This window comes from Giraffa tippelskirchi, chromosome 14, assembly GCF_054371585.1.
Source record: "Giraffa tippelskirchi isolate mGirTip1 chromosome 14, T2T-mGirTip1v1.2.pri, whole genome shotgun sequence".
Classification (NCBI taxonomy): Eukaryota; Metazoa; Chordata; class Mammalia; order Artiodactyla; family Giraffidae; genus Giraffa; species Giraffa tippelskirchi.
Window position 1 is genome coordinate 54246288 of NC_137288.1, and position 24966 is coordinate 54271253.

A 24966-nucleotide genomic window follows, 5' to 3' on the forward strand; every position below is an offset into this window, starting at 1 on the left:
GCGTCTGTCTTTTCATTATGTGCTCACCCCCGTTTCAGGTCTTTCTCACCTGCTGTGCTGGACATGGCATGTGTGAGCCTTAACTTAGGCCAAGCTTATTCTGAAAAGGAACTAACAAAGATACTACTTGATAAAATGAATGTAAGATATGTTATATCAATACAAGGCGGCTGCTGCTGCTGCTAAGTCGCTTCAGTCGTGTCCGACTCTGTGCGACCCCATAGACGGCAGCCCACCAGGATCCCCCATCCCTGGGGTTCTCCAGGCAAGAATACTGGAGTGGGTTGCCATTTCCTTCTCCAGTGCATGAAAGTAAAAAGTGAAAGTGAAGTCGCTCAGTTGTGTCTGACTCTTAGCGACCTCATGGACTGTAGCCTACCAGGCTCCTCCGTCCATGGGATTTTCCAGGCAAGAGTACTAGAGTAGGGTGCCATTGTCTTCTCCATCAATACAAGGAGACACAGTTAAAACAAGAGAAGGCAAGTGAGATTCTGGTCATAGGCACACAATACATCAATACATCCAAGGTGTGCTGTGTGACAATCTCTAATGTGTAGAGTTGAGTGGCGTATCACAAGTTCAGCTTATATTTCACAGTGTCCGAGACGAGAAACCCAGCAGGTGCTCAGCAGGATGAGAGAAGGTGCAGATCCCGAGAAGGTTACCCTGCCTACCTGTCTTCCCAGAGCAATGCAGGCATGGCTTTCTCAGAAGTGGCCTCTCTGGGAGCACTGCCTAGGATCCCCAGGCCCATGGATTGGACAGTCTCTCACTAAACTAGTGGTTTCAGAGCAAAAAACCACAATAAAAGCAATGCTCCTAGAAGGGGGTGGGCCAAGGTCGGGCTGGAGAGGAGACCCCAAATTCTAGCTCCGCAATGATCTGCCTTCAACTCAGGCACGACTTGATGGATCCAGCGGTAAGAACCACACACCTTTCAGGCAATTCCCACAAACGTGGGATAATCAGGGTGCCTTCATCCCAGGGTGGGCTTCGCAGGTGGCACTACTGGTAAAGAACCTGCCTGCCAATACAGGAGACATAAAAGGTGTGGGTTCAATCCTTGGGTCAGGAAGATCCCCTGGAGGAGGGCATGGCAAACCAGTGCAGTATTCTTGCCTGGAGAAGCCCATGGATAGAGGAGTCTGGTGGGTTATAGCCCATAGGGTCGCAAAAGAGTCAGACATGACTAAAGCAACTTAGCATGCACGCATGCATCCCAGAGTAGAAATAGGGGGAAATTTCCCCCGATTGATCACAAACTCCATTATTGAGTACACAGTGTTGAGAAAACAAATGAAATGAACAAAACTGTTAACAAAGAAAACAAGAGCACACAGATAGACCCCACCCGTAGCCCCCCAGCCCCTCACAATCCCAGTGCTGGGTTCTCGGAAACATCCCAGGGGTGGCGGGCGGGCAGTACCTTTAGGATGGAGCGGTGGAAGAAGAGTGCCAGCAGCTGGATGAGGTCATAGAGCACATAGGCATCCTTCTTCTCCACCCCAATGATGTTGGGTGGGTGGTAAGGCTTGTCCTTGTTCAGTTCCACATTCTTGTTCCAGGGGAAGAACCCAAACTGGAAGAAGTACTTGACCACAATGGCCACCTGCACAGATGTGAGAAATTAGAATAAATGACGTCCTTTAAGAATAGTTGTAGAGGAGGAACAGTGATAGAAAAATTAAGGGAAAAAGACTCAGTTTTGGTGCTGGGAATGCACATAGCACGCGGAATAACGAATTCTCCTTCCACAGACACTGACTTCAGGACAAGGCCAGAACCACAGCTCCAGGGCCTGTGACCACAGACACATCAGGGCCATGAAGGTTACTACTGACTTGGCTCAAACGACTGCTATTGTCAGGGAGTGAGCTAGTTTCTGGGCTTCCCAGGTGGCACCAGTGATAAAGAACCCACTTGCCAATGCAGGAGAAATAAGAGACATGGGCTTGATCCCTGGGTCAGGAAGGTCCCCTGGAGAAGGGATGGCAACCCACTTCAGTATTCTTGCCTGGAGAATTCCATGGACAGAGGAGCCTGGAAGGTTACAGTCCACGAGGTCGCAAAGAGTCAGACATGACTAAAGTGACTTAACATGCATGCAAAGGCTAGTTGTGCTGACTCAATTAGATACTTATACAAATATTCAGCTATTAAATGAGGTCATTAGGACCAATGTGAACAGGAGGATCTTGATTCTGCAAGTATGGCTTTAGTTCATAATCTTTGGGAGAAAACTGCACAGACACTAGAGACAACTTTCACTTTATTCTACTCTCTTTCTTCTCAGCATTTTATTGCTCATTGGAAGTTCTCCTCAAGAAGAAATAAAAGCAAATGAAACAAAACCTTGCCTGCTCAGGGTGTAAATGTGGAGATGTCTGTAGAGATCGACATTAAAACACCCCTCCAATGTCTACATCATCAGGGTTAATTGCATCCAACTGTGTTTCAAGGGCTTACCGTATTGTTTGACCCAATGTCCACTCGCAGACCATGCACTGGCCCTGGCACCGTGCTTGTGTCTGCCTCACATTTACCGTCTTGCTGGTCGATATCACATGGCAGACACCAGACCTCAAAAGCCTCCCCCACCACTCACCAGCTGGGTAAAGTGAAAGTGTGAGTCACTCAGTTGTGTCTGACTCTTTGGGACCCCATGGACTGTGGCCCCCCAGTCTCCTCTGTCTATGGGATTCTCCAGGCAAGAATACTGGAATGGGTAGTCATTTCCTTCTCCAGGTGATCTTCCCAAGCCAGGGATCAAACCTGGGTCTCGTGCATTGCAGGCAGATTCTTGATTGTCTGAGCCACCAGGGAAGCCCAATTTGGGCCAATTATTTAATCTCATAAAGGCGATTCCTTATCCCTGTTGGATGGAATGGTATTAGCTCCTATGTTGTGTGAGGTGTGAGATGTGAAAAGACAACTATAGTTCTCAGCACCAACAACTGCTGGTTATAATCACATGCTGACCTAAGATGATCCCTCTAACTGACTATTTATTTATGTGAAGCAGGGGTCAGGCAGGTCCACTGGAGGGATGCCTACCTCCGTGTAGACGATAGCCATCATCCAGAAGCGCCTGCTGGGCCGGGGGACGGACAGCATGGCCCAGAGGAAGATGAGGATGGGCAGCACCAGGGTGATCATGGAGGCAGAGACCATGTGGTTGAGGATGATGACAAAGTAGCACACCATCTCGGAGCGGGCCACCAGCGTGTTGTACAGAGCGTAGAAGAGCAGCAGGAAGCGCGGCTGCCCCGTGTAGAACTTCTCAGACTCCTCCAGCTCGTCGTCATGGAACATCCTGCCAGAATACTGGCCTCAGTTCCTCCCGAGCACTGATTCCACGCAGTGAGACCCTGCCCACCCCTCCCTGCTGCCTGGGTCCCCAGGCGTCCTGTGCTGTCAACCTCCTATCATGTTACAGAGAGAGATATGAGCACACATGTGATTCTAAATGTCTGGGGGGAAATGTTCCACATGGTCTCTGCACCCAGCAGCCCAGTGGTCACTAAGGGTCACTCCCAGCTCCATCGCTGTGGCCACAGCTCTTACTTGTTCAGCAGCAGCTCGCTGGCTGTCAGCTCGTGGGTCAGGGGTGGCAGAATGCTGGCCTCCAGCCGGTCGGAGCGGCTGTCATCCGGGCTGACCTCCATGTGGGTCTGGCCGGCCGAGTCATCCCGGGAGTCGAAAGACAGGCGCTCAAAGCTGACGGCCTTGCTGTACGATGGCGGGGCCTCCAAGTCGCCATCCTCTGTGGGGTCCTGCGGGGACTCAGCTTCCCGGGCCCCCTCGGGTGCCTCCTCGTCCTGCTCAGCCTCCACTTCCTCGATGGTCTCCGTGGTCCCCTGGCGCGAGTATAGCATCGTGCACTGCGTGGGCTCGCTGTCAAGAGACATGGAGAGCGCCGCCTGGCCTCAGCAACTCCCCCAGCCTCCCACGGCACCCACGGCCACACATCCAGGCACGTGGTGGGGGACGCCTCCTCACTCCCCACGTTCCATCTGCTTTGCTCCTTCTGGATAATCATGTCTGGGTGCAGAGACAGGGAAGGGTACTGGGCGGCAGGTCCTGGGGCACCAAACCCTCCTGTGTGTATCTTTTCAGTCCCATTGATGTTCCTAGGCACGGGGCTCACTGTTTATCTCCAGTCAACAGTGAGCACAGCGCACCTCCCAGAGCACAGATTGTAAAGAAAGGTGCTCAAGGAAAGGAGATGTCTCAACTGGCTGGGTCCACAGGTCTTGGCCGAGATGTACTCTACTTGCAACAGACTCCAGACCCTTAAGGGGAGGCCTGGAATGGTGGACCATTGGCAAGATAAAGCCTGCTTTGTCTTTTATGCTGGCTCCTCCTTGCACTTCCATCCTGTGCCTTTTCTCACTGGTGCCTCTGACACCTGACCGGACGCTCACCATCGTCCTTTTCCTGGTTCCCCACTACCTGGCACGTGGAAGACCCGCCCACCACTCTCTGCTCCAGGGTCTCTCCTGGGGCTGCACCCACCCTCCCCTCTGACTTGCCCTCCCGCTCTCTCCTCCCACTGGCTTTGCGCTGCCAAGTCCTCTTCCAGCTTCATTTTCCAGGAGCCCCTCTTCCCTGGTCTTCACTCTACTTCTATGTCCTGTCTTCCCTTTTGCATCTCTCCTCTCCTTCTTCTAACTCTCCCCGACAGGTTCGTGCAAGAAACACTGGAAACAAAAGTACAGCAGCCATAGCCGTGAGATCAAGGCCTGCCTGCTGTGCTGTGTACCTCAACATACTCGGCCCCAAAGAGAGGGGGGAAAGTCACCTGGAGATGCCGAGTGTACGGGGTGTGCAGTGATCATCTGCTAGTCTCTGAGACGGTGCTGCTCCCTGAATGGCATGTGTGAGCAGCTGGGGTCACATCACTGAGATGCTCAAAGGCGCAGACTGTACCCATTTCTCTTGTCATGGACACTGGTGCACACACATAAACGAGTGAATGCATCTGGCTGAGCCTTGAGACTGAAGAGCCAGACTTGCATGAGCTGTTGATCCTAATTCGGGGGTGTTCGGGGCCCCAGGGCTTTGGCCCTACATGTGCCTACAGCACATTAGGCTCTCAGAATGCCAAGACAATGGCTTTTGACTAAGACTTACCTTGATTAGACATGGCCGTGAAACTGACTGGTCACCCAGTTTTCAGACCATTGGAGCCAGCCCCACACCAGGTTCTAACTTCCAGAGGGACCATAACCTATCACAGGCATGCTTTCTATGGGTTTTGGTGAGGTCTGGCCCCAAAGGGATTCAGGTAAATCCTGGTACATTCAGGAATCAGCAGATTGAAATGGCATAGCATGTGCCCACCAGAGGACATCTTAAACAGCTATGGCATTTCCTGAAACGCCGGGCGCCAGCCTCCTGCAACTCTGAATGTACATACGTACATAGCTGTTGGCAACAAGGACCTAACACTGGCTTACTTGACAACACTGGGTGACTTGACAACACTGCCCATAGTTTCAGATTTGGTTATTTGGGTGGTTGTTTGGTGTCAGGATAAGCACAATACAGCTTGTGCTTCTGTGCTCCTGTTGACTTTTCAAAGAAGGGCTTTTGGATTTTAAGCAAGTGATTTCATTTCTATGCATGATTATAGTTTTTATCATGGGATTTAATGAGAAAGCATAAGCCCAAAGTAATCTTTCCCAAACCAAACAAGTTAAGGTCTCCCAAGGTAATATATTCTACTGCATAATAAATTATTTTAAAAATGATGGTTGAATATATTCTAACTTTCATGTCAGTGGGCATGTAGCATGTGGGCATATTCATTCTGTATTGACCAAACATGACTACATACAGGATTTGGGATTATCTCCTACGGTGTGGATCTTTGGACAAAATTATGGGAAAGTTTCCTACTCTTTCTGACCCATTTCTCCCTGTGAGGACTGCCTACTGGCACCCTCAACCAAGAAGGAAACATGCTTGTTCCTTTGGAAATAGAAAGTGTGAAATACTTACAAAATGGAGGACAATGTTTATAGTAGGATTTTTAAGAAACTCCTAACAGACAAAAAGCAAAGAGCAGTTAGTTGAATAGAACGCTGTCCTGGGAACGACCAGTTGTGTCCCAGAAAGGATGCTGGTTATGCTTTCATTAGTCATGCACCTTCTTAAGACAAAAGTGAATGAAAACACACAGGTCACAATAACTCATCTGTGCAATGACACAGGAAGGGGTTGACATGGTCACGGACAAAGCATGCACGGGTGAGCACCTGGAGGCTAAGCTGGTGCTCTCGGCTGACGAGGAGGACACATCCATGCTGAGCATTTTACGGAGCCCGGGCCGAGCGCGCTCACTCGTTTTAGGCACAGTTTCTGGTCCATCTAAATCATCAAGGGTGGACTGCCTTGAGAACAGCATGGTTGCTTCCGTGTAGCAGCTAGCAGCGCAAACAGTTACAAAGACACAGTGTTAAAATAGCGCCGGAAACAGGAGTCACACACGTCAGAGACCCAGATACCGCCATGCAACAGACCACACGCCACTCCAGCACCACGGACAGCGGCCATCACAGCGGGCTCCAGGACAGAGAAGGGAAGATGAGACAGGATAGCACTGGGCTGCGGAGAAGGCAATGGCACCCCACTCCAGTATTCTTGCCTGGAAAATCCCATGGACGGAGAAGCCTGGTGGGCTGCAGTCCATGGGGTCGCTAAGAGTCGGACACGACTGAGCGACTTCACTTTCACTTTTCCCTTTCATGCACTGGAGAAGGAAATGGCAACCCACTCCAGTATTCTTGCCTGGAGAATCCCAGGGATGGCGGAGCCTGGTGGGCTGCCGTCTATGGGGTCACACAGAGTTGGACACGACTGAAGCGACTTAGCAGCAGCAGCAGCAGCACTGGGCTGAGAACAGAACTGCTGATAAAGGATGAAGTGTCGCTCTCTGGGTGGGACAGGTAACTAGAATAATGACAAGTCCTGACCTGTCTCTCACAGAGCAAAATTCATCTTTACAATTGTATAGCTGAGGTTTTTTTTCAACGACAGGAAATATATTTTATTCAGAGCCCCCTTCCCCAATCCTGAGTTCAGTTCTTAAGCAGAAATACCTGATCAAGTAAAATTAATATAAAAATGCCATTTAAAAAACATGGTTTCCAAAAGAAAAGAAGGAAGCTCAGGATTGACTGCAACAAACTGAATTTTCCACCCCATTTTCTGAGGGATATTCGGTTGAGCCAAACTGGATGGCTTGGAGAAGAGATGCTGGTTTGATATGCAACTGGATATAAACCAACATCGAAAATAAAAGAAATGCTAAAAAGGCAACAACATAGGAAGTCCAGCAGTGGCAGGGCCATTTTGTCTGTTAACTGTTCATTGAGCCTAATGAGTGGTTTTCTCTGTGATCACATTCTAGGTCTCGGCAGATGTCAGCAGGGTGAGATCCCCCTGGCGGAATCCTGAGCGCCTGTCACTCGACAGTCAGGGAGGAAACTGAGGCAGATTCAGGGCTGAGCTGCTACTGGGTGATCCCAGTAGCAGCCAGCAGCTCAGATGGAGGCATGATGGCAGTTCACATGTGGAGTTTAACCCCAGAGAGGAACACCCCCTGAAGCTCTTGACATGGAAGCTCCCAGGGCACTGACTTCCAGCCTGAGAGCGAGTGACCCAGCTGACCCTTCGTCATACGGACAACTGATTTACTGGATGAACATCAGCCTCGTGTGATTGCACCAGGGGACCTGCTGTGTGCCAGCCACACAGTAGGTGCCCTTAGTCAGTGACCGTGGGGCAGAAATAGAAACCATTCAAGACGATGGAGTGACCTCTGTGGGTGGGGAATTTGAGGCACTCATGGAACTGCTGAAGGGCTTTCAGGTTCTCAGAGCCTTAGCAGCTCTGGGGAAGAACACTCTGACTGCATGTCACAGCCACATGGCCAACACAGGACCCAGCAATGGGAGAGGGGACAAGGTGAGCAACAAAACAGTCTCTAATAAGGATTTTAAAAAACAACCCTGACTCCTTTTGATGTAAACTCATCCTGAACAAGAGGAGATGATGGTGAGATGAACTAGTAGCAGAGTGGACACTGACTACCTGCCAGATTTTAGATAAATCCTTTCCCCCTCTTCTGGGTCTCAGTCTCATCATTTATGAGATGAAGGATCTGGATCTCTGGGCTTCTGTATTTTTTCATATTTTCAGAGGTGGATCCCACAGTCTTTGGGGAGTTTGCAGCAGAAAGAGGCTGTGCACTCTGACCTGCCTGATTTTCTGTGCGGAATCAGTGCTCTGACCCCCAAATCCTCTTTACCTTGTTAATTATTGAGTGATTTCTGCCACCATACAGCCTGCCCTCAGATCCCACACTACTGAGTTATTTGCAGTGGATTAGCTTGTCGTCCAAGCCAGGACAGTTTTAAAACTGAAAGGGAAGAGCAGGAGCTTTACAAAAACAGGTGACAAACCTAATTGATGTCCTCAGGTCACTTGGAGCCATCCCAGGGGCACAGAGCACACACTTCAAATAATAAACACTCTGAATATACCTAGGAATGTTCCTTGGAATGTCACCAATGTTTCCTGAAGGAACTTTAATTTATTCTCTGGGAAGGTAGAGGATATCTGATTTCATAAAACAACCATTTTTTACGTCTGGATTTGAAGGAAATTGTGACTGTTCCAATAAGTCAAATGGAACATAAGCACATTTGGTAGGTTTCTACCCCAACCCCCTCTACTGTCTGCTGAAGGGAAAAGTGGGTGAGATGGGGCAGGTGGGATGACTCCTTAAGTGGGGTCCTTAAGGGGCTGGGCCACATAGAGCATGTGGGTCCCCACATCCCTGTCGGGGGTGATGCTACCTCCCATGGCACAGGAGTGGTGACAGCAAATGTCCACACTGGGGTCCCTCCAAGAGAAGACCACTGCCTCTTCAGAAATCAGTGTGGCTTCCTATGGACTCTATTGCAGACATACAATTGTTTGGAGATTTGAAAGTTTCCTAAACAAAAAAAAATAAAAGTTCTCCTTGGCCTTTAAGAAGAGGGCAAATATGTTCACTTACTTACTAAGGGCATAAATGGCCTATATTACATCTCCCTTTTCTTTACATTACAAATAATGAGTAAAGGGACATTAAAAATAATTGTAAAGGTATTGGTTTTCTACTAGTAAATTTATCGATGGATTGATCATTTAAAAATGTTGGAATATTTTGACAGTCTTTGTTAACAGGCAATCAATGAATTTTAATATCTCCCACCTCACAGGTTTTGACTATGGATGCAGATTTGTCATCTTGGATCAGATTTAAAGGCAGTTACTTGATTTTATTTTAGCCAGTCTTTGTTTTATTTTTCTTCTTCTCCCTCCTAAAGTTGTGGTTTACAATATTTAGTTGCTTTCTTAACTGACCATATTATCAGTTGTTATACAGCTGAAAGTTACTAATACAGGAACCGTGTATGTTTTATTTTATGAACAACTGATTTTCAGGTTACTTTCTAATTTTCTGGTCAATTCATTTGGTTCAGAGTTTGGTTCTGGACCCACTATTCTTAAGCCAGGCTCATGCATATTATTCAGGAAGCCTGTGAAATGCCTTAAGTTCTATGGAAAAAAATGTGTAATTATGTGTGGTTTTCCCCTTTGGGAACCAGACTACAGCCTCATGAACTTTCATAAGAAGTTCATGTCCCTGTCAAATGGGGATGATAACAGTACATCTCAAGGGATCTGTTAAGGAAAAAGTGACAAAACCCACACACAGGGTCAGTGCAGCCCTGGGGAAGGGCCAGTGCAGGGGCCTGTGTGAAGTAGGGGTGTGAGCACACAAGTCAGAAGGTGGGGCCCACAGAACCACTTCTCAAATTTTTACGATTGTGAATCATAAAATAACATTTCTGAAAGGAGAAGATGGAGGAGAACAACAGGTGGCAGAAGACTCTAGAACAGAAGATATTCTGTGGAACAGCATTTTAAAGGCATTGAAGACACAGTTCTTGATACAATTACTCATTTCGTGTCAGGAGGCTCATCTAACTTGACGTAGGTCATATGGGTCTTTCTAATAACTTATTACTGATATCTGCTCCTCTCTGCCCGGACCAGGAGCAGCAATGCTCTGCTGGGCCATGCCCATGGAGACAGCCCAGAGCAGCTGGGCACCCCCAAGGTTCTGATTAGCCTGCATCTCTCCCATCATCTCTCACCTCTGTCATCCCTGTGGAAAGCAGCACCACTGTGGAGCACGTGACATACCTGGAGATGCTGTCGTGGGAATCCAAGCTGTCCATCCTGTGGGCAGTCTGTGCGCCTGCAGTGGTGCCAGCATGGTCGTCGATGGTGTCTAGTCCCGACTCCCTGGACAGGTTCATGATGTGGTTCTGGTAGTACATGTGGATGCTCTCCCGGGTCGGGACGTTGCCCTGCAGAGAGGGAGGCACTGTTGCAGCCCTGTGCTGACGTCAGTGCTTCTCAGTATGAACAACCCTCCGCCATCACACACACCTCAAGCAGGATGAAAAGCCAAGCTAGTCAAGCTGAGGATTGACATCAACTCACTGAATTAATGGTGCTGGATGCTACTGGGTCATGCTGAACAGGAAGCCCCTCCTAGTTTAAGGCTGAAGATGGTCAAACGTACGAACTTGCAGTTACGAAATAAATAAATCATGGGGATGCAATGGAGACTAGAGTTAATGATACTGTGTTGCATATTGAAAAGTTATTAAGAGAATAGATCATCAAAGTCTTCTTCATGAGAAAAAAATTTATAACAGGTGCGGTGATGGAGGTTAACTAGACTTACTATGGTTATCATTTTACAATACAAATACCAAATTATTATGTTGTAAGCTTGAAATGAATAAAATGGTATATGTCACCCACATCTCAAAAAATAAAATAAAAAAATTAAAAAGAAATCCCTTCTCATATGTAGATAATTTTTCTAAGTGAGAGTAACCCTTCCAGCCATGAACTATTTTTTTCAAATGTGGACCGTAGCCCATCAGGCTCTTCTGTCCATGGGATTTCCCAGGCAAGAATATTGGAGTGGGTTGCCATTCCCTTCTCCAGGGGATCTTCCAGACCCAGGGATTGAACCTGGGTCTCCTGCATTGCAGGCTGGTTCTTTACCTTCTGAGCCTCCACATGTGTATATTCCTAATTTTCCCTATGAGAAGTTTCAGGCCAAACTTCCCAGACTAAAGTGCGTGATCCTTTATGAGATACAACAGAGCCAGTGCAGCTGGGCCGTGATGACGAGAGGCAACAGAGTGAACACGCTGGCTGAGATCCCAGGACTGTGAGTGTGTGTGTGTGTGTGTGTGTGTGTGTGTGTGTGTGTGTGTTTACTGTGTATATTTTCATTCTGAGCATGGAAAAGACTGAAATACACCAAAAAGGCAGAGGGGTTATGCAAAGACTGGAGAGGAAGGATTTTGTCTGAGCCTCCATGGAGGTCTGGAACCTGGCTTTCAGAACCTTTGTGACTTGGGCAGGAGCGAAGCAGGGTCTTGAGCAGGGCTACCTTCTTGATCTCTCTGGTCAGCATGCAGCGCTCAATCCTCAGGACGGTGGAGATGTCGATGTGCTCCCTGGAGATGGAGTTGAGCCACGTTGTGAAACTGTCCACAGTTGCCAGAAACAGGACCCAGGTGAACTTCAAAATATTAAAGATCCTCTTGATGATGTTGTCTAGGAGGAAGAAGAGAACCTGGTTTAAAGGGACATTGCACCCTCAGTTGTGGTGCTGTGTGTGGAGCAGTGGTGTTTTACCAAAGGCAGCCCTGCCTGGTTTTGTCCTTGACCCTGACATGGAGAGACAGGGCCATGCTGTGGGGGGCGGGGGTTGGCGGTGGGCACAGGCATGGAAGTGGTGGGCAGGGTTTTCCATACCTGCAGTGGCAGCACCCAAACCAAACTCGGATAGAATTGTTAACCTTTGGTCAAATCTTCAGTCGAAACAGGTCCATATAGAGACACCAGGTCTGATTAGAAGTATAGCCTGCACTCAAGGGTATTTGCTACTGGCCAGAAAAAGTCTGAATCTATCCAAGTAATTGGTTCTTTAATGCTTTTCTTGTTCTGTTGGTTCAGTAAGACTCTGATGTTTCCCACTGCAGCTGAATTGTTGTTGAACACCTTTCAAAGGTATTTCATACAGAATTCAGTCCACACACTAAGACTCTATCCAAACCCCTGAATCATTTTCCTCATATGTATTTAATGACACCAAGCTGTGCTAACTATAAAATTCTGCCTGTGTGGTCAGTCCTCTCCAAACCATAGGAGCCCTGAGATGCCGCTGACCCTGGGCTACCTCCCTCCTCTCGGCTGTGACTGGGACCCGCCTGGGGAGCTGCATGTGACCAGCTCACCACCGATGCTCATCTCTACACCTGAGTGGTCATGTAGATTTGGGAAAGTTAGCTAGTTTTTCTCTGCCTTGGTTTTTTCTCTGTTAAGTAGGGAAGAGGGTTTTGATGGAGTTGAACAAGCTAATGTGTGTAAAGCTTATGGCGAAGGAGATGAGCTATTCAAAGCATGGGGCACTGTTACCAGGAAAAGGTTTGCAGGAATAACAGGGTGTTGCCCCACAGACAGCAAGCCGATTGTCTGGACGTGGAGGCCTGCTTCAAGGACTGTCCCTCTGAGGGCTTGGAGAGCCTTTGGGAAGTCTTGTTTTATGTCAACAGATGGCATCCATGGATGTCTTTGTGTACAGCACAAAAGAGCCTGAACACCTTGTCTGTGGGTAAGTGGTGCACCCAGGACTGCCAGCCCCGAGGGAGAGGAAGCCACGTGTCTGTGGGGCCAGAGAGGCATGTGGCTTCACTGAGTTCAGAGGCTTTTGTTTCTCTCTCTTTTTTTTTCCTGATGGAGAAATCTTCCCCCCGAGTCTCAGGCTCTGTGAAGCCCACATGGCACCAGGCCTGGGCTGGGGCTCAGAAGATGTGAGCTCTATCCCTGACTGTGTGGAGTCCTGAGCAGACGCGCTGGGATTCAGGTTTCTTCCCTAAAAGGAGGAGTCAGCCCAAGCCCTGGAGGCTGCTCATTTCCCAGCCTACTTACCTCTCATGCGTGCTCAGTCACTTCAGTCGTGTATGACTCTGTGCAACCCTGTGGACTGTAGCCTGTAGGCTCCTCTGTCCATGGGATTTTCAAGGCAAGAATACTGGAGTGAGTTGCCATTTCCTCCTCCAGGGGATCTTCCCCACCCAGGGATCGAAATTACCTCTCACTTCACTCCTTTTCTATGCCTTCTAAATGCCAATATTTTTTTGTGTCTCCATGCTGATGGTTTCCTTGGGACATTTATAATTTGTTCCCAACTCCCTTTCATAGGCATTTGGGTAAAGGACTTTACACATGGACTCTAATCCGACATCTCATCCCACAATGCAAAGGTAGGTCTGATTTTCAGAGTCCCTTTGCGATTTCACTAGAGATGCAATTTCACTAGAGATGTGATTTCAAGGGATGCTGATGATTGAGTCACAGTCCAGAAACAGGATTTAATTCACTGTTTCCAGGCAGCCTTCCTCACGCACCATCTGGGCAAGAAACATACTCCCACTCCCAACCCCTGCCCCCACCTCCCCTGCTGATGGGCGTCTTCACTTTGTTACCTGGTCCATCAGACTTCTTTTTGACTGGCTCATCCTCCCGGTCTTCCCACTCCACAGGACCTGCCAAGAGTGTCCAAGAAACATGAGTTACATCCTTTCAGGGTAAATTAACGCCGATGAGAGGAATTTTATAATGAAATCTGGGACATGCCGCCTATTTGAGGAGCTCCCAGGGAAGAGTTGTCAGAATTCTGAGCTTTCAGATTCTCCTCACTTGACTTCAGAATGAGTACTGTGGAGCTGGGGATGGTAAACCAAATTGTTTGGCCAAATCTTTTCTGCTTCCTGTTGTTTAATGGCCTGTGAGTTGAGAGTGGTTTTTATATTTTTAATAGTCAAAAAAAGTCTGAAGAAGACTATTTTATGCATATAAAATTATATAAAATTCAAATTTTAGTGGAACATAGCCATGTCCACTTGGGGACGTACCATCTGAATCTGCTCCAAGAAGGCAGCGTGAGTTGTAGCAGGAATTTACAGTGCAAAGCTTATCATATTTACCATCTAGCCCTTTATAGAAAAAGTGTGCTAACTGCTGTTACATACTATGAAGTTGTAATTTTGATCCTTGAGGATCAAAATACAGAACCCAGAAACATACCTAAGAATAAATGGGAATAAATGGGAGATTAACACTGTCAAAAGGAGCATTTAAATTAATAGAAAAAGAAAGATTCATTTACCAAACAGGCTTAGTATAATAGATCTCTACTTCAAAGAATAATAAAAATTCAAAAGGTAAATAAAATTAAGAGGAAATACAAGAAAACATATGCATAACATCTGGGGGGAAGACTTTCTTAAGCAAGATGAAAACACAGAAATTGCAAAAAGAAACCAGACCTACTTGACATTAGAAAAATATTAAACATTGCTTAGAAAACATACACCATGAACTAAAAAATAAGCACTGGGTTGGGAAAAAAGATACTTGTAACACATAAAAAAGGCTAATATTCCTAACATAAATATCTCCTAGATTAATAAAGACAATCCAATAGAATATTATGAAATGTGATAAAAACGTTTAAATCTTGGATTTGAAAGTAAAATTTATTTACTTTCATACTCAATTTTTTTTATTTTAATATTTACCAAGAAAATATGAAATAAAAATGTTCAACCTTATTAGTTCCATTAGTTCATGGAATTGGAGAAGGAAATGGCAACCCACTCCAGTATTCTTGCCTGAAGAATCCTGTGGACAGAGGAGCCTGGTGGGCTGCTGTCCACGGGGTTGCAGAGAGTCAGACATGACTGAAGCAACTTAGCATGCACGCATGCATTGGAGAAGGAAATGGCAAACCACTCCAGTGTTCTTGCCTGGAGAATCCCAGGGACAGAGGAGCCTGGTGGGCTGCCATCTGTGGGGTCGCACAGAGTTGGACACGACTGAAGTGACTTAGCAGCAGCAGCAGCAGTCCGCGGAATTCTCCAGGCAAGAATACCGGAGTGGGTTGCCATTTCCTTCTCCAGGGGATCTTCCCAACCCAGGGATTGAACTCAGGTCTCCTGCATTGTAGGCAGATTCTTTACCCTCTGAGCCACCAAGGAAGCCCCCCCCCCCCAAACCAAGAAAATATGAAATAAAAAATATTCAACCTTATTAGTTAGGGAAATTCAAATGAAAATAAAAGCCATTTGTCATCCTTGAGAAAGACACACGATAAAAAGAGTAGTAACAGCCCATAGCACAAGGCTCCAGGGAAATAGACATTCCTATGCCTCATACAGAGGAGTTGAAATTTCTAAAATCTCTTGGGAAAATATTTATTAGAGTAAAAAAATAAAAGCACCCACTTTAACCCAGAAATTCCCCTTCTGATCATCTGTTTTGGGGAAAGTGTGTGTTCATCCTGCTTTTAAACATACACACACACACATACACACACATACATGACTACATATGAACTTTTGTGTGAGGAAATCCATGATAGTATTATTTATTGTGGCAAAAATTTGGAAGCAAACCTTATATCCATCAGTGATGGAGGACTTGGATAAATTATGCGTATCCATATTACAGAATATTTTGCAGCTATTAAAAAAGGATGATATAGTTTTATAAATACTTAACTGGAGAAGTGTTCATCATATATTGCTAATGAACGTACAGGAGAATCTGTGCAGCATGGACTCATTTTTCAATCAAAGGAAACACTGCCTGTGCACAGTGTTTGTATACCTGGGAAAGGGGTTGAAGAGAACACAACTCCTGCAAAGATTTGGTGCCTTAGTGTAGCTTTCCAGGCTATACTGCATCTGCTTCCTTACTGCTTGACTTGCTACATCCTCAGTGTCTTAATTTTGCCTTTTTAAACCAATCAAGTAAAATAAAATGAAAGCTACAGGAGGTAGCAGGGAGCAGAATGGTCAAAAAAGAGAACAGCTTTGCAATTAGAGCTCCATTAGAAGTTACGTTTTCCTTTCCTTTTCTTGTTTGAATACATTTTTAATTTCACAAGAATCAATATACACATTTCCTTTGTAAAGAATTAAAATATAACAAGCCTGAAGGTTTCTTTAATCCTACCCCTTTCTCTCAGCCTCCCCACCTCTTCTGCCAGAAGTTACCACAGCAATTAACTGGCTAAGTTTTCTTCCCAATCTTTTCCTTGTGCATTTATACACGATTACATGCATGCATTAAAAATGCAAAACATTGTCTGGAGGCACTTTGGTTTCCTTCGCTTGGTAAGTGGTTTCATAATGTGCATCCCAGTTTGCAACAAATGCTCTTCACCTAACAGTATGTCAGGAATTGTTCTCCATGTCAGTTCCAAGTAATTCATTTTGTTTTTTCAACTACTAAATAGTGTGCCGTAATATACTGGTGATATAATTTACTTGGTTCTTCTTTATGTGGGCATTTAGGATATTTCCAAATTTTCGTTAGTGATAATAATGTTTGATGAATATTATTAGACACATGTGCTTGTGAAAGTGAAAAAAGTGAAAGTCGCTCATTCGTGTCCAATTCTTTGCAACCTCATGGACTGTAGCCCACCAGGGTCCACTGTCCATGGAATTGTCTGGGCAAGAATATTGGAGTGGGTAGCTGTTCCCTTCTCCAGGGGATCTACCCAACCCAGGGATCGAACCTAGGTCTCCTGCATTGCAAGTGGATTCTTTACTAGCTGAGCTACCAGGGAAGCACACATGTGCTTGTGCTTATGTGCAAATATTGACTCATGTGAAGCCACACACCTGGAGGTGGGATGGATCCCTAGTAGGAGATGCACATTTAAATTTTCAGATTGACATCTGCTCTCCAAAGTGGAGGCGCTGCTTTACCATACCACAGACACGTATACCTCCTCTGGCTCCAAACAGAGCTATGTTTACATTCTTGCTAATCCAATCGATTAAGAAAACAGAATGTCAAAATATTTAGTTTGCATTTCTCATATTGAGCTACTTAGTGAAACTGAGCTCCTTTTGGCTGTTTCTATTTTCTGATCTTGAATTACTTTTCATACCCATTCACTGGGCTGAATTTTTCTTTTGCTGACTCTCAGAAGTTCTTACTATAGCCAGAACACTGATCTTTAGTCTGATATATGATGAAAACATTCTTCCTGAGCTCCCCACTTGCTTTTTAACTTTGTTTTGGTGTGTTTGTTGTCATTTCCTCCCCTTAGAAACATGTTTCTATCATATGTTTTCGAATGAATTGATAGTGTTGAATACAGCACTGGTAGGTATGTTCCATTTTTGGTCCTTGACTGCTCTTTAAGTGTGCTTTCACTTTTTTTCTTGATCAAATTTCTAAAGATTCATCTTTCTTATTCTCCAAGAACAGCTTTTCACTTAATGGTCAGGTCGTCTTCTATTTCTTTTTAATGACTTAATATCCACCTAAAAATTATTATTTTGCTTCTACTTTCTTTGGGTTTATTTTGCTTCTATCTCTCTTTCCATTTTATAAAATGTACCTCAACTTAAATTCATGTTTTAATTTATTCCAAGACCTGAGAAATTAAGGGCAAGTAAAAGTCTTTGTGCTCTTTAGACATTAAAAATTTTATTCCTCCCAAGCTTGTCCCCTGTCCGCTGCCTGTCAGCTGCAGCCCTCTCCATCACTCACCCTCCCCAGATTCTTTTCTCCTTCTTTTCTGTTCTTCTCTTGCAGATCTTTTTTTCTCTTTGCGCCTCTGTCGGAGTGCTGTTTTAGGGTCAGTAATCCAGGCTTGATAAACAAACTGAAGGGAGAAAGTTTCATTATTCTCTGAAGTTTTAATAAATTGAATTAAAGAAAAAGGGACCAACACCAAGCTTCCTGACTTTCAGAAATATATATATTTTTTCTCTCAACATGAATTAAACCTCCCTTTTTCACATCTCGCAATATACTGAGCTGACCAGTGTTCACTGGCCATGAAATAAAATGTGAACATAGATGTTGTAGGCATGTATTTTGTTCAGTATTAGGCAATCATGAGATTCTCTGGAACCATGAACATCCACTTCTCCCCCATCCCCCCATCCTACTACATCTCCGACACTTAGCTCCTGATTCCCTCGTGTGACACACACTAAGCATAAGCTAGAAGCCTGGCTAAGTGTCACTCATTTTCTCCCGACACAAATAAAGTTTGAGTCAAGACCGAAATATCTTTTGTTCATTTATTTTGGGAAATCTCTTTTGCATGTTTGATACTCTCTCTTGTGAGGAACAACTATTACCAACAACTTGAGAAAGAACTTTGTAGATTGATCAGTATTTGGAGAGGAAAGATAACGTGCTGTGAAGGTTAAGAGGTTATTCCAAAATGGGATGGAAGGAGAACAGGGGAGCTTTAGGTTGCCTTCTGTCATTTTCGTTCAAGAGCTGAAAATAGTTGCATTAATACATGACAACCAATAACCACAACAGAGCAATTTTGAACGTCCCGCCCACCAACAGTGTCCCAAGTCATGCAGAAGGAACAGAAAGAAAACCCTGAAATGCAAAGTCAGCCATCCACAACCATGAAGCCGGGCAGCATGCTCAACATGCACCCACGAACACACCTGGTCTCAGGGAAGCTGGGTTTCTATCATGAAGATAAAGGAACAGGGGCTCTTGTAAACCTCAACACTTTCATTTTATTCTATATTACTTTCAGATTTCTGAAATCCTTGAAAAACACAGCATAAACAAACCACTGGCATCATAGAAGTAAAGAGGGGTTCAACTTTTCCATCCATGGAAATGTAAAGGTCATGGGTTACTAGGTCAGAGCATTTCCTCACAGGTAGAAATCTGAATCTTATGGGCAGTTCACACACATACAAGATCTGTATAGTTTCTGAATAATAAACGCAGGAGGCAAAAAAGTTATCCTAGTTTATGCCAGAAACATATTTTGAAAAGTAAAAGTGCATTGTAATTTGAAGAAGCACCATAAAAAGGAATTTATGGTTGATGTTTATTAAGCATGTTAACTGGACATTCTATTAAGAATATCTCTGAGGTTTAGGTCGTTAATAGGCAAACTTGCTTCAGCAAAATATTTATTCTTTAAAAGAATTTGAACTACTAAATGAAAGAAATTTTCAGTCTTAAGAAATACATACTGTGACATTTCCTTAAAATAGTGTTATTACAATATTGCTTTTGGATAATGCAAAAATGCCAAAGTGGAAAATAAGAAAGTGATTCAGGATTTGTGAGTGTTCTAGGTGCACACTCTTTTGCTCTGAAGAAAAATGAAACCCCTGGGAGACAAGAGAGGGGAGCAGAGAGCAGGGGACGGTTTAGGACAGAATTGAAGGTATCTTGTAGAAAGGGCTCTGGCCACACAGATGATGCCTCATTAAAACGGTGTTCCTGGTTCTACACGTGGTCCTTCAATGGTTGATTCTGCTAGTGTTTCCTCACTGAGATGAGTGTTTGAAAAAAGAAGGGAAGAGGAGGATCTTAGGACAAGTCCTCATTTGTAGGAAAATGATCTTCATGTCCATGTTTGGAAGTACAAATATTTTACTGCTCCAGGAACATTGGACCGAGGATCAGACCAACTATTTCTGGGAAAAGTTGATGATGAAGGAGGAAGAGGAACCATCCCGATTCTTACTGAGTTAAGACACTGAATTAAGCTTCTTTCTGAAATCTCTCAATTCTGAAGTCTCAGTGGTAACCACCACCCAGTGTCATGGGAATCTCTGGAGAACAGACACATTAAGAACTAATCATGGGTACAAAAACACACGAAAATGTGTGTAAATGACATCGACTTCTCCAACTGCTGCTGCCACTAGCCTGTACCCAACTTCGTCTCAGAGTCCACCCTCAGTTATTTCATCTTAAATGTTAGGGAAATGGGATTTCTTTTACTGAAAACTTCTTATGCAAAAAGCATTTACTTTTTGAAACAGGAGAGCACTTTATTGAAGTGGAGATCTTTAACTGAAGTTGGTTAAGTTTTCTAAAATGTTTTTTAATCCAGTTGTGATCCAGAACTTTATGTTGTTGGTAAGAAGATAATTTTTTAAACTAACATGGGGAATATTCACATTGTAATCTTTCATATAAATTCTTAAATGTGAATGGAAAGACACATAAGGCAGGCATAAAAGGGAAAAAGAAAAGAAACCCAAGGAAGTAGCAACAGAGAATATTAAACTAGAACTCAGAATCCTGGCATTTTAAAAGGGGAAGAAACCCAGGGGTCTAGACCCTGCTATTCAAGGCACAGCAGCTTTTAGGCTTCACCTGAGAGCTTGAGAAAAATCTAGAATTTCAAGTCCCTCTGGACCTGATATAATTTAAATAACCTGCGTCTATATAAGACCCCCAGGTAAAAGGTGAGGAGCCTTGGTCTCCCTTGCTAGCCATACCCTTGTGGAGCATTTTACTAGGGTAAGTGTCTGCTCCAGTTTAAGGCAGGAGAAGCGGCTTTCTATAAAGCACGAGAGTAGTGAGTCGCTATTTATGATTTCCATTATGAAATGACCACAGCAGAGGCAGCTAGATACTTTCTGTTGTGTGTTGGGTGAATTAACGAATAACTGTAGCAGTTCATTCAGCAGTGTCTCTGACGATGTGGACTGTGGAGGCTGAGTGGACCGTCCACAGCAGCCTGGCCAGTGAAGAGAGACACTGAACTCAGGCAGAAGGTGCCAGAAGAGTCCAATTTAGGAAGATGGAGGGTTAACTGGGAGCCCGAAAGAAGACAGAGCAAAACGAGTCGTTTTTTTTCCTGATTGTAATTTTACCAGCTTTCTGAGAAAATGGTCATGTTTTGACACATCATATCTGATGCATGCAACCAGACGTGACCCTTTTAACATGAGACGTGACTTAGGCAGAACTACAAGAAGATTTGTATCTGCATTTTCTCTTTCTATTTTTTAATCAGCTCTGATGCCGACTGAAAACCAAGAATCACCATACTAAGGAATTTGGCTTCTCTGAATGATTTTTGGAAAAGTTTGCCCAATATTTTAAATTCTTCTCATTCCTTCATCGTAAGATGTATAGAACAGGGAAAACGCAGATGTGGGGCAGCGGGAGTCTGCCCATCTAAAGGTCTATGGAGCGAAGGGCCACACACCACACATCAGTAAAATGTCAAATACCTTTGCAGCTCTGATTAAATACTGAAGAATAGTTTTGGGAAGTTTAATGATAGACTTTGGCAAGGCTAAAATGGCTGATGCAAACTTCCCAATAGCTCTCTACAAAGAAGGACAAAGCAAGAGTAATTAGTAGGAAAAAAAACAAAAACCGATCACTTAATATAAGACATCAGTATGAGTTTGGCTCTACAATTATGCCGACTGGGTTAAAACGTGCTCATCGCTGAATGTGGAATAAAACGTGCCCTGCTTGTAGGTTAGGAATAAAGAAAATGATTTATCATTCATGTAATCTGTAAAAGTGGTGAAGATGACCCGCTCTCTCCTCTGCTGCCTAATGAGTGAGGATTAGAAGGAAACTCATTGGAATAAAAATAAACAAGTCAAGTCATTAGTGTTGGACAAGCCAGCTGCACACATGCACACGCTGTCATCAAGAAACACACACAGGCAGCAATGGGGCAAGTGACAGAGCATCATCAGAGCAAGATGTTCCCGTGAACAATTTAGTTCTTCACTTCCACGGGGAAGACAGGGTGGAGGTGAGCTGCCAGCTTGGGAAGACTGGCCAGCAAGCGGACACTGGCCTCATAGACACATCATGAGACTGGCCGGATGTCCATCTGTGTGCCTTGTAGTCTAACAACAGGGAAAGAATAGTCCTATGTCTGCTCCCTTGTAACGGAAATCTACCTAGTTTTCATCCCGTATGTGACTCTACTGACAAGCCCACATCTTTAACAAACACTGATGATACAACTGCTGGATACACGCTACTAGGCTGGTGACTCAGGTCACCAAGAACAGCAGGTTCTGAAAAAGAGATGCAGTTAAGCTGAGAATGTCAAACTGGGCTGGAGGTTTTCATGATTTTAATACAGCCTAAAATCTTTAGAAGTTCAAAGGTAAATGATTTTCAAAATTCAAAATGACTGTTTTCAAAACAAAGCGAGGATTTTATTTTCATGGTCAGCTATTTCACCTATGGAACTAGAAGTCCACTCAAGTGATCCAAAGCTTGAAAGGAAGTACATTCAGGGCAGCCTTAGTTTTGTTTAGAGCATCAGAAATGTTTTTATGCAAATGAACAGCTGGCTGGACCAGTGCCCTTGCAGGAATTCTGGCAGTAACAATTGCAATGCTGACAGCAAGCGGCAGGACAGGACAGTGAGAACCACGTGACTCCAGATGTGAACTAGAATCTCTGGGAGCTACCACGCATAACCACGGCAGAGGAAGTCGAGGTCTGTGGTCAAGGTCTGTCAGAAAGAAAACCTCTTCAACCCACCAAGGCTGTGACGTCCTTATCCCCATAGTTACCTGGAAAGCTGACCTCCGGGGGGGCTCTTCGTCTTCCTTTTTTAATTCTTCTTCTTCCTCCTCTTCACTATCCGTTTCAAACAAATAGTAATCTCCACTCCTGACCACTAAGTAAAACAAAATATGTACTTATTTCTTGGAAGAAATATGAGACAGTTTGGGGTGTATTTATGAAATGCCCCCCAAAGACACATAAATTGTCCCTCAAAGGCACTGGTGGGGAGGAGGAAACAGGAGATGAGGAGACCTCACTCTGGGCTGAGCTACATGGTCTGCGAAGCACCAGGCCTCATCCAGGCCATGGAGCGGACCTGGCCGCTGCTGGGTTCATCTGGCATTTTCTTCCTTCTTCACAGGAAATTGTACACGGATGCACCAGATCAAGCCTGCAGCAACCAGTTCTGTTACCAAGATGGCCCAGAGGACTGAAATTTATCATCATGTCACAGTTTAGCACTTTGGGACCTCAGACAAGGTCAAAGTGAAGCGGAAGCTTCAGCGCTGTCTGAATGGGTACAAATTGCTATGGCAAAGCTAATCGGGATGATTAGGGACCAGGAGTCACGTGTCACCACCTTCTGCTTCACTTTATACTGTGCAGACACAGGCCATAACACAGGCCGCAAGACATTTGAAAAAGAGTTTTTTTTTTTTTAAATCACACATTATCACGAGGAGGAAATGGGCAAATAACATAAAAAAGAAAAAAAAGAAAGCACAATCACAGAAACACCACCACCACATCTGGCTGTTTCTACTCGTAGGCTAGGACAGAAGGAACCAGGCGGACATGATCCATACGGTTTAGCACTGTTAGGCTTCTGGTCAACAAGGAGCCCCCCAGTTGCTTACTGAAATTTGAGGAGAACTGTACTGACCACAAGGCACAAAGCACAAACCATATGGATGGTCCTTGCCTGGCATTTTCCTTGCAAAGACATATTGTGTCTTAAGCACGGAGGCAGTCTAGAAAGCTGAAATATTCAGAGAGCTCAAGAAGTTTGAGAATGGAATCTTTATCAGTTTGATGACTATTTTATCAGAGAAAAGAGACCCAGCATGTGCATTTCTGATGCTACGAGAACTGTACTGTCACTGCAGGAAAACATATGCATATTTTCAAGTTATATTAGAATTTTCAAATGCTGAGGTGTCTTTTGGATGACATCATGTGATGTCTTTAGGTATCTTCTGGACTTATCCATTGTAAGGTCACAGGAAACCTTGGCTTGTTGAAAATTAGTTGCTGTCACTAAACATGATAGTGAGTAATTTTGCCCATGTTTTCAGACATATCTGAAACCTTCATACATGAAGATGCAGAATGAATGAATTGGGCCTTATATCCTTGAACAGAAGCACTGTACTTTGTTACGTTTATTTTGAAGAAGGAACCAAGCCCAGAGGACTGGGCCCAGGCCTTAGGAAATAAATGCAATTCAACATAAGGTAAGAATAAGCAAGAACGAACCAAAGTCACAGCATTACGTTGGACCGAGATGGAGACCATGAAAGTAATGCTTCAGATAAGCTAAGAGATTTGCTGGAAAGTCACACGGACTTGACGTCACGTGGCCATTTGGTAAATACTGAGATTTCCAGGACTGAACATTTTACCCTCATTATTGGCTCTAAAATCAACGATAGCTTCAACTGTATTCAATCATACCTTCGAGAACTTTTGTTCACGTGGCCACTGAAGTCAGTTTTCATCATGAGTAGTCATACATTGATTTTTATTGCTTGAAAGATATTGCCAATTTATATGTGACATGTGCCATTAACACATTAAAAATGGGAGAAAATGTTTTAAAAATCTCCTATTCCTTTATAAATTGTTGTTGAAATGAAACTTAGAAATAGATAATATTTTCTGAAGTTCTATCTGTTAATAATAAGTAGAGAAGCTCTTATATTTATGTTTGTGAGTTCTGATAGGGGTCCTGCCTCCAGCCTGGGTCCATGTATGTACCGGACACTGATGCTGACAGCTGGCTTTTAAAATCTCACCACCTGTAACACCAGAGACTTGGTCCTGTATTTTAGATATTTGACAACAAAGTGAAGCTTGTCACTGATTCTGCTGTACAGAACTGATGTGGAAACAAGTGTGTCTCACCAGCATGGAAGGTATCATTGAACAGCAATGATGCGATGGTCTGTGTGCACATAGACATGGAACTGGGAGGATGTCACCTATAGAACATGTTAAGAGCACAGATGCTCACCAATAATGTGAACAACACAGCAACATTATTGTATCATCAATAAATTTGCAAAGGGTATTCCAAAGACACTTATTCTTACGCTTGGCACCTCTAAGAAATATTTAAAAGCCCAATGACTCAAGAGATTGGAAAACAGGCTTTCAATAAAGTGCTTCCAAATCTAAAGATAGGTTTTGGAACTCGTCATTGTCTACAAAATAAGCCACACATCAATTCTT

At 44.5% G+C, this 24966-nt stretch overlaps 1 protein-coding gene across 3 annotated transcripts in view; it reads right to left on the minus strand.

Annotated features, from left to right (window-relative positions):
• The window catches only part of PIEZO2 (piezo type mechanosensitive ion channel component 2), a 245990-nt gene that overhangs the window by 17335 nt on the left and 203689 nt on the right, over positions 1–24966 (minus strand). For 2 of the 3 annotated variants that reach the window (XM_081561679.1, XM_081561678.1), the window contains 8 exons: positions 22521–22627; positions 17725–17839; positions 13638–13697; positions 11537–11703; positions 10264–10430; positions 3565–3894; positions 3055–3313; positions 1427–1609 (listed from right to left, as the gene is read on the minus strand). In XM_081561679.1, coding sequence (XP_081417805.1) covers positions 1427–1609; positions 3055–3313; positions 3565–3894; positions 10264–10430; positions 11537–11703; positions 13638–13697; positions 17725–17839; positions 22521–22627 — 1388 coding nt within the window. Of the gene's footprint in view, positions 1–1426; positions 1610–3054; positions 3314–3564; positions 3895–6260; positions 6429–10263; positions 10431–11536; positions 11704–13637; positions 13698–17724; positions 17840–21200; positions 21300–22520; positions 22628–24966 lie in introns of all 3 variants that reach the window. The other variant, XM_081561677.1, reaches the window with a different exon arrangement.